The following is a 10,456-nucleotide window of genomic DNA, read 5'->3' as shown; positions in this document are numbered from 1 at the left end:
CTTGGTGCCATGGTTTAGTTGATTACATAGTGTTGGATGATAGATTGGACTCAATGATCTCAAAGGTCTTTTCCAACCTGGTTAATTCTATTCTATTCTATTCTATTCTATTTTCAGTCAGTACACACCTTTGTGTACACCTACTTTGTGCCTAAAAGCTGTGAAGAAAGTGTATGTGTAACTCAACAGTGTTATAAAAATAGATACCTTTAAGCCTTTTCTCAGTCCCATTCTTCCTGGACTCCAGAACTAGCAAATATGCAGGTATGACAAGGACCACAGGGCAGGGAGAAACCCAACCAACCCCAAGCAAAAACAACCCCCCACAACCAGAAACCCAAGCATAAAACCAGAATAACAATGTGTTTGGTGATAAAAGTAGGTTCCTGCATGTCTGAATTAACCAACCAGGTATGGCTGTGAACTGATGCGGTGAGATGCTGCTCGCCTGGCTAAGGCTGAGAAACTGCTGAACATGAGAGGGGAGACTGCTGAAGAGAGCAGGAGTGAGCAGCTGGTAAATGTCCCTCTGTCTCATAGTCTATGATTTTATTTATATATTTTTTTAAGTTTCCACTGTTTAGATGCCTCTAAAGCTGAATTTTATTCACTTTGTTGCAGCTCAGTCCCAAAGATTTCCAAAAGTGTCCCTCTAGACAGATGGGCAGAATCCAATGGCATGAGATTGAACACATCCAAGTGCTGGGTTCTGCATATTGGCCACAACAACCCCATGCAGTGCTACAGGCTGGGGTCAGAGTGGCTGGAGAGCAGCCAGGCAGAGAGGGACCTGGGGATGCTGGTTGATGGTAGGCTGAACATGAGTCTGCAGTGTGCCCAGGCAGCCAGGAGGGCCAATGGCATCCTGGCCTGGATCAGGAACAGTGTGGCCAGCAGGAGCAGGGAGGTTATTGTGCCCCTGTACACTGCACTGGTTAGACCACACCTTGCGTACTGCGTCCATTTCTGGGCCCCTCAGTTTAGGAAGGAGGTTGACTTGCTGGAGCGTGTCCAGAGAAGGGCAACAAAGTTGGTGAGGGGCTTGGAACACAGGCCCTATGAGGAGAGACTGAGGGAGCTGGGGTTGCTTAGCCTGGAGAAGAGGAGACTCAGGGGTGACCTTATTGCTCTCTACAACTACCTTAAGGGAGGTTGTAGACAGGCAGAGGTTGGTCTCTTCTCCCAGGCAACCAGCACCAGAACAAGAGGACACAGTCTCAGGCTGCACCAGGGGAGGTTTAGGCTGGAGGTTAGGAGGAAGTTCTATACAGAGAGTGATTGCCCATTGGAATGGGCTGCCCGGGGAGGTGGTGGAGTCACCATCACTGGAGGTGTTCAGGAGGAGACTTGATAGGGTGCTTGGTTGCATGGCTTAGTTGATTAGGTGGTGTTGGATAACAGGTTGGATGCGATGATCTTGAAGGTCTCTTCCAACCTGGTTTCTCTTCTATTCTATTCTATTCTATTCTATTCTATTCTATTCTATTCTATTCTATTCTGTTCTATTCTGTTCTATTCTATTCTATCTATGCTAAATGTGTACATTCCACAGGAAGAGCAGCTGTCTCCACAGCAGCCTGGGGTCCTTATTCTTGTAAGCAAAAGCTCTGTTACATGACAGTGAGGACTGTCGAGTGGACATGGAAAACCACAAGCACCAGCTGGAGTATTTATATTTATTTTTGCAATGCCATAGGTAAAAACAACGTAACAATGCCAAGTACAGGTGTTATTCTCATAAAAACTTCTCATTTCAAACCAATGGTTCCTATTTCCCACAAAAAAGTTAAAACCACATGCAGCTATGTGAAGGCTAATCGCTTAAGATGCACAATTAGGTATTGGGAGACCGTGTTAAAGCCAAACCATACCGGACTACATCATTTTCGACGAGGCAATGACACAGAACTAGAAAACTGACTCTGTAGTAAAATATAAAAATCTACAATTATAAATATAAACTTGGTCCATGGATCACTACAGAAGTAGCAGTATTTACAGGGAGTAGCAGATTGCTATTCTAGAGGTCTAACCGAAGCCTTAAAACGTTGAACGCTATGAGGAACAGTATTTTATTTACATTCTACTATATTAAAAGTTGCGCTTCTAGCAAATGTAAATCGTTATAAATACAGCAGATCAGATACTAAACCCATGACGTGTCTGCCCTCGAGAGCCCCCTAACACCTATAAATAGAGTCATTTTAAGTTCAAAGTAAAGCCAAATCAATCGATAACTAATAATACTGAAAAGTAAAAACCAAACCATACCACAATTCAATTCTTAGAAACACTGTAAAAGTCAATCAAGTTAGTCCCGACATAACAAGGTATTACAAGAAATCTTTCCAGAAAAGGCACACATTGTTAATGATAAAAGTTCCACAGTAAAGTCTATGTAACAGGAATGATTGTTTGGGCAATGGTTGGGATCTGAGGAGATATATCTATATATATAGATCGATCTATCTATGTATCTCTATATATATCTATATATCTATTTATAGTGACTGGACAGATTTTTCCCCCAACCTGAAGTATAAAACTGAAAGTAGTAATGGTAAATTCCAGGTGTGACTGGTGTGATGTAGGTATGTGTGTATTTAATTGGATGTGTTAATTAAACTAAAGACTCTAAACTTTCAGCTGCATTTCCATCAGGTAAAGCTGAGCCATTACTGTCCATGGATGCTGAAGGGTTTTCTTCTTGCCTTGTGCTGACAAGGCTGAGGATAGCTTTGTACAGAAACTGGTACTGTTCCTGCAGAAGAAAAGAGGATATAGACAGTGTGTTATGTGTCAGAAACAATAACATTAGATTATCTTGTAACACTGTTACTCAACATTAAATAACAGCTGATGTGTTAAGTCTTCTAATCTACTGTGCTCCACCATTTATTATCATAGAACCATAGAATCAGTCAGGATGGGACTTCACCACTCTCATGGTGAAGAACTTCCTCCTCACCTCCAGCCTGAATCTCCCCACCTCCAGCTTCATTCCATTCCCCCTAGTCCTAGCACTACCTGATATTCTGAGAAGTCCCTCCCCAGCCTTCTTGTAGGCCCCCTTCAGATCCTGGAAGGCCACAATTAGGTCACCTGGGAGCCTTCTCTTCTCCAGACTGAACAGCCCACTTAGCAGCATTATTCATTTTCTGACTAATGGCTCCCCCATAAACACTGTAAAGCACAACATTTAGAAACACAGCACAGGTAGAGAAAACTGTATTTTAAGAGAAGAAGAAGAAAAAAAAGGGTAATCTGATCCTGATTACAGTCAAATGTAAAGTTCCCATTGACTGAACTGGACCAGGATTTGGTCTATTTTTTGTCTGTTGGCTGTTTGCCCCCTTGAATACATTCTCATGTTTTGTTGTTTGAATTATACCATGGCAGACTGTTCTCTTTCCTTACTCTTTTTGGTACTTGCAGTTACTGTCTATGTTTTTGAAGATCCTGCCAGGAAGAGGAGGTGGGAAGAGAGATGGGATTGTAAGAAGATTCACTGAGGAATGCACTGCCTAGAGGAGCGGAGGGCTTTGGTTGGATGCAGCGGGAAATGGGGAGTGCCAGAAGTCAATTGAATGGCAGTGTGGGCAGTGTGGGAAGGAGGAAACAGCTGGATGTTTTGTGCAGGGAGAGCAGCTACAGTGAAGTGCACCACGTTACAGGGCATGCTCTGAAAGGGCAGTGGAATATTTGGGGTTCTAGGATGGATATACAGAATCACAGAATTGTTTTGGATGGAAAAGGCATCTAAGATCATGGAATTAAATCATCAACCTAACACCACCATGGCCATTAAATCATGTCCCAAAGTGCTATGTCTACACATATTTTGAACACCTTCAGGGATGGTGACTGTGCCACCTCCCTGGGCAGCCTCTTCCAATGCCTGACCACTCTTTCAGTAAAGCCAATCTAAACCTCCCCTGGTGCAATCTGAGTCCATTTCCTCTTATTGTATTACTTGTTACCTGGGAGAAGAGATCAATGCCCACCTCACTACAACCACCTTTCAGGTAGTTGTAGAAAGCCAATAAAGTCTCATCTCAGCCTCCTCTTACGAGGATAAAGAATTCCTATGATGGAATGAGTAAGGAATATTAAGACTAAAGAGAGTGTAGTTAGGGGTCTGCACTATTAGGCTGGACTAAGATATTTGGGGTAGAAAAAGCAATTCATTTGACAATCTGCAGTAAGAGGATGGAAATCTGGAAATGTAAGAGAAAGGGCTCAGGTATTTGCTAGAGGCTCCTGAGGGAAGTGGAGTGAAGGTCCTGATGGTGCTGCTGGGGTGTTAAGAGTTCCCATTTTCACTCCATTGTTTGTCAGGCTCCTCAGCCTGGGCTAACTGGGCAGGGGTAGAGGCAGACACATCTGTCAGTCCTGTGTCATGTCCTGCTTTGGCTGTCAAAAATGTGAAAATGCCAACCCTAACACTTCATTTTTATAGCATTTTTCTTATTACACTCATTGTAGTACTAGGGCAGTCAGATTTCTAGTGGGATGACCAAAGGGGCAGGGTTCACAGTTTGTTTAATTTCTGTGATGAATTTTCATTTGTATGACACTGACTTTGTAATACTGTTACACTTTTCATTATTTATTTATTTATTTATTTATTTATTAGTTTCTTTTCTTTCTGCAAGCAGTGACAATGGTGTCACACGAACACTTAGTGTACTACAAAAGATCGAAGTCCACCCTAAAATGGAAAACAAAAGGTGACTGCTTCAGGGTCTACTTGGAGAACAAATTTATTCCTGCTGAATTACAACCTTCATTTACATGACATGTTGCAGATTTGATGATGGGGATGGTAGTTCTGCACACTTTGAATACGACCACCTGATAAACACACAACAGATTTTCATGGGAAATACTTTGTTTTGGAATAAGCATCAGGGTCCACTGCAGCAGCTCTATAGAGAGTTTTGATTAATTCATGCAGAAATAAAGATGTCAATGGTTCAGTAATACTGCCCTAAGGTCTTAGCATGCTAATAATAAGAGGCATTGGAAAAAAACCATGTGCACACATTTTGCTTATTACTTACAATGTCTGTAAAGACTCCAGGCCTCATCAAATTTATCATCTTTGCTACGTGGTAAACATCCACTGAATTCTCATTTTCCAGTTGATGCATCAGTGTTGTTAATGCGCAGAACGTGCCTGCTGTCACCCCTCCATGCCTTTGTAAAGTGAAAATAAAACAAACAACAAAACAACCAGCAAACCTTAAAAAAACCAATAAACTGGTTCTGGTTTCCACAGCTGGAGAAAAGACAAAATTCAGGGTAAAGTAATCTGGTATGAATCTTAATGCTTTCTGAAAGAGGCCTGCCGAGCAGCGCCTTAACACAACCTTCACAGCACCTGGCTACAACTTCTGGAAAGTTTTTAAAAGCCAGCCTTGGAGTTATTTCCCTAGAATCCTCTCCTAACAAAATCCTGAAGGCCTCAGGTCCTGCAGCATTTCAACACTTCAGTAATTTTGGCCATTTAAAAACAGCTAGAGAAGGATAAGGTGCCTCGTTGAAACAGTCACTTCTTTCAGTAATTGACCATGAAGTACTGACTGATATCCTCTCAACAATCATCCAGAGTATCCAAATGACAGAACTGAAATGAGAACACTGAAGTATAATAAAGTAAAAACGTTTCTGTTGCTGACACGGAGGCAGCAGCACTGTTGTGAGGTGAAGACTTTGTTTCTTTCACCTTTCACTCTGTATTGGATGGAAAGATGTTTCTACAGAACAAAACATCAAAACAAACTGAAAGGTCTTGTTCTTACTGTGGTGGGTTAACACCCATCCTGAAAAAAAACAAAACAGGGTGGTGGGCTTGCGGGTGCTTTGCCTTCCCTGCTGGGCATTTTCCCCCTGGGAAACTGAGTCTGTTCCACTCCCTGCCCAGCTAGAGTATAAAACGCAGGACATTGCAGCCATTAGGCCTTCTTTTGGCTCCTGCCTCTCCTGGATGGGAGCTACTGCAGCTGCTTTCCTGCTCTTCTGCCACGTGGTTGAGCCTGATCCTTCTCTCTGTTGCCTCCACGCCTCTTCAGAGAGAGACTGGTTTTGTATTCTTCTTCTCTGTCCACCTCCCATTTATCCTTGTTCCTTGCCCTTGTGAACCTTACCTGTTTTATATATATATATATATACATATAGTTTAAAGAAAACTCTTTTCCTCTCTACTTCCAGGCCGACTCCAAATTATTGCTTGGTGGATTTGCTCCTTCCTTTTTTTTCCCCCCCTCCCTTTCTGTTGGGAGGGAGGAGGGTGGAGCAGGGGAGAGATTCTCAGCCTTGCCCCTATCTGAGCTCTTAACTCCCAGCTGAGGCTTAAACCACCAAAATTTTGTGAGGTGAAGACTTTGTGCCTTGTTTCATCTTTCACTCTGTATTAGATGGAAAGATGTTTCTACAGAACAAACATCAAAACAAACTGAAAGGTCTAGTTCTTACTCGTCGTGTACAATCATGGGTCCATCACGGTTGGAAGTTTCCTCTTTGATGATGCTGATCAGTTCAAAAGTTTTACTAATAGGACTATCAGGATTTGGCCATTTTGGACACTGAAAATGCCTCACTTCAAGCACATAGTCATCCTAAAGGAGTGGGAAAAAAAGCATTAATCAATTCGGTGAAAGACTTGCTGTCTATTCTCATTCTTAACCCTGTCCCAGTCTGGCTACATATGCCAGATACAGAATCCCACCGTGTGACAGTTTTGGCTGTGCCTTTAAGGAAAGGGTAGCTACAGAATTCTCTAGCTGAATGTTTGGGTGTAAAAAGAGAAATGACAGGAAGATAATTCTAAACAAATTTCATTGGTAGATGAGTGGGATGTAGTTTCACGATCTTGCATTCTGTTCTCACTCCAGCTTCTGTCTTTCTCTTGGCATGCATGCTGACCCTGGACAAAACTGCTAAGATAAGCAGCTAACTTCTTAATAACTGCTTTGAACTAACTAGAATTTCCCTAATATTTTTCTTCTTTTTTCTTCTAATTAACTAGAGGGAGAGGGGAGGGAGAGAGGTTTGGGGGTACCTGAGGTGGGATCCTCCTCGGGAAGATTTCTGTGTTTCTTTCTTTCCTGTAAATTCTTGTATAATGTTGTAAATACTGTATATTTTGTATATATTCATTGCATTTCATTATTGCTTGCAAAATACAGCTTCATTTGCTTCTCCTGATGAGTTCAGCTATGCTTTTATTTGTTGGTGCAGGTGGATTAAACCATCACACCACTACACACTGCTGGGGATGCTGAACTACCCCTACTCCCCATGTCATCACATTAGCTATAGAGGTTGCTCCTTCCCTGAGTATTTCAAGGCCACAGATATTTATCACCCATTTACCATAGCAAATGTAATGAAATGTAGGCATTACCTTTAACAAATCAAGTTCTGACTTACACATTTATGACAGTGTTACCTGTGTAGCCTCTAAAATAAAATCTTGGATTATGAGCTTCTCCTCATTAGACAGACACTTGTGCTCTTCAGCAATCATAGTGACTTTGAAACTCTCACAGTTTATAGGCTCATCTTTGTTTGGCCAATATACAAATTCATCTTCAGCCTCCCGGGATGAAAAAATAAGAAAGAAACCATAAAAGTAAGTAATATTGAACTCTCAAAATAAAACTGAATCCAACATAACAAATAATCCATCATGCATGCAATCAATGCAGCCAGCTAAACTGACAAATCAAAATTTGAGTGGGATTACAAACATCATGCATTGCACGTGTGGGGTCCCAGGCATCAGTGCTGGGCCCCATCCTGTTTAATATCTTCATTGCTGATTTGGATGAGGGGATTGAGTCAGTCATCAGTAAATTTGCAGATGACACTAAGTTGTTGGGAGAAGGTGTTGATCAGTTGGAGGGTAGAAGGGCTCTCCAGAGGGACCTTGGCCAGCTGGACAGATGGGCAGAGTCCAACAGGATGACATTCAACAAGTCCAAGTGCCGGCTGCTGCACTTTGACCACAGCAACCCCAAGCAGTGCTACAGGCTGGAGTTGGAGTGGCTGGAGAGCTGCCAAACAGAGAGAGACCTGGGGGTACTGATTGGCAGCCAGCTGAACATGAGCCAGCAGTGTGCCCAGGTGGCCAAGATGGCCAATGGCATCCTGGATCAGGAATAGTGTGGTCAGCAGCAGCAAGGAAGTCATTGTGCCCCTGTACACTGCACTGGTTAGGCCACACCTTGAGTCCTGTGTCCTGTTCTGGGCCATTCAGTTTAAGAAGGACATTGAGACTCTTGAAGGGCAACAAGGCTGGGGAGCGTCTTGAACACCTCCAATGATGGTGACTCCACCACCTCCCTGGGCAGCACATTCCAATGGCTAATCACTCTTTCTATGAAGAACTTCTTCCTAATATCCAACCTAAAGCTCCCCTGGTGCAGCTTGAGACTGTGTCCTCTTGTACTGGTACTGGTGCCTGGGAGAAGAGACCAACCCCCATCTGGCTACAATCTCCCTTTAGGTAGTTGCAGACAGCAATAAGGTCTCCCCTGAGTCTCCTCTTCTCCAGGCTAAGCAACCCCAGCTCCCTCAGCCTCTCCTCATAGGGCTTGTGCTCCAAATCCCTCCCCAGCTTTGCTGCCCTTCTCTGGATGTGTTCCAGCAAGTCAACATCTTTCCTAACTGAGGGGCCCAGAACTGGACACAGGACTTGAGGAGTGGCCTAACCAGTGCTGAGTACAGGGGCACAATGACCTCCATGCTCCTGCTGGCCACACTGTTCCTGATCCAGGCCAGGATGCCACTGGCCCTCTTGGCTGCCTGGGCACACTGCAGGCTCATGTTTAGCCTACTATCAACCAGTATTCCCAGTTCCCTTTCTGCCTGGCCACTCTCCAGCCACTCTGACCCCAGCCCCCAGCACTGCATGGGGTTGTTGTGGCCATGTGCCGAACCCAGCACTTAGCTGTGTTAAATCTCATGCCAATGGACTTCGCCTATCTCTCCAGCCTGTCAAGGTCCCTCTGAAGAGCTCTCCTTCCCTCTAACAGATCAACACCTGCCCCTAGCTTGGTGTCATCTGCAAACTTACTGATGATGGACTCAATCCCCTTTATCATCGATAAAGATAAATGATACATAAACCCAGAGAAATCAGCCACAAAACTTACCATATTCTGGCTATCAGGAAGCATGACTATTAGCTGGGCATTATGGTCCCATATCATTCTCCAGAAATCCTTGATAGTGTGGAGTAAGGGATGCTGGGTAATGATGAATTCATTACTTTGATAATAACCCTGCAAAACAAAATCAACAGTTGATCAGAAATGATGACCAACTATTAGCTTTGAAAGGAAGCTTCTAGTGGACAGAGCCAGAAGTCTAGAAAATAAATTGCAGGCTGGTGACTCCTTTGACTTCCTGCAGTTATCAGAAGAATATAAAACTTCCATAGCAGTATTTTCCAGATGGAAAGAATAAACTCAATTACACTGAAACAATTTCTCAAACTTATAAAGGTTGATTAAAAGACACAAAATAAACAAATAAATCAGTGGAGACTTCAACAGCCAAAACAAAAATGTATTAACTCAGCCACACATGCTAATTATTCTGCATTAGCCAGGCTTCCAAAGGAGCTGACAATCTGAAATAAGTAGAAGAATACTTGAAAGATCTGCAAAAAATCCCAAGCAGCCTCTTAATTTGTACAGATGTCCCAGGTAACTTGCCACAAAAGAGAGTTCCTTTGCACTAATGCACCTGCTGATGGGTAAAGCATACACAGCACTGCAGGCAGCTTTACTGAGTGTCTGGGAAGCATTTAGTCCACTCTCTCAACAAATGAAGGGGAAAAAGAAAACCCAGGAAACAAAAGATAAAAGGAAGCTGATGGAGCTATGGTGCTTAGGGCTATGCTAGTTGCAAAAACTCTGTATGGTGAGCAGGTAGGAAGGGAAACCACACTATAGTTATTAACAACTAACTTTCACAGACTCACAGTTTGCATTGGGCTAGAAGGGACCCTCAAAGGTCATCTTCTCCAACCCCTCTGTCCAATTTGTTAGATAACACTTTTAGGTCATCTCAAAAGATCCTTCCATCAGTGGCATTTATGTTTACCAATTTTTAAAACTATGATGGGATTTCTGGTTCTATAGATTTTCATAGAAAATGAAATGTACTTAACCAAACTTTAAACCACCAATAACAGCAATCATACTTCCTGGGGGAAGCAACTCTTCCAGAAAGAAGGAAGATCTCAAAGCCAGGACTGTGCCACCCTGATCTGGAGACATGGCAGCTCTGAAAACAGCTATACAATGGGACATTGTATTTCACAAATGAAGTTAATTGACTTACCATAATATAGGAAGCATTGATGTAGTCTGTCCCTTCACCAGACAGTGATGAAATGCCCACTCTAGATCTTTCCACTGCACAAAAAAAAGTCATCAACCAG

The 10,456-nt window shown here is 42.9% G+C and overlaps 1 protein-coding gene across 3 annotated transcripts in view; it reads right to left on the bottom strand.

The window, feature by feature from the left end:
* Nucleotides 1-1,850: 1,850 nt before the first annotated feature.
* PTPRZ1 (protein tyrosine phosphatase receptor type Z1) overlaps nt 1,851-10,456 on the bottom strand; it is a 153,854-nt gene continuing 145,248 nt past the window's right edge. For all 3 annotated transcript variants that reach the window (XM_054173920.1, XM_054173917.1, XM_054173918.1), the window contains 6 exons: nt 10,357-10,430; nt 9,162-9,290; nt 7,454-7,600; nt 6,478-6,620; nt 5,064-5,199; nt 1,851-2,761 (listed from right to left, as the gene is read on the bottom strand). In XM_054173920.1, coding sequence (XP_054029895.1) covers nt 2,621-2,761; nt 5,064-5,199; nt 6,478-6,620; nt 7,454-7,600; nt 9,162-9,290; nt 10,357-10,430 — 770 coding nt within the window. In that variant the 3' untranslated portion in view covers nt 1,851-2,620. The remainder of the gene's footprint in view (nt 2,762-5,063; nt 5,200-6,477; nt 6,621-7,453; nt 7,601-9,161; nt 9,291-10,356; nt 10,431-10,456) is intronic.

This window comes from Dryobates pubescens, chromosome 27 (genome assembly GCF_014839835.1).
Source record: "Dryobates pubescens isolate bDryPub1 chromosome 27, bDryPub1.pri, whole genome shotgun sequence".
In the NCBI taxonomy this organism is placed as follows: Eukaryota; Metazoa; Chordata; class Aves; order Piciformes; family Picidae; genus Dryobates; species Dryobates pubescens.
Note: the sequence above shows the minus strand (reverse complement) of the source record. Positions and strands in the feature narration are given on the sequence as shown.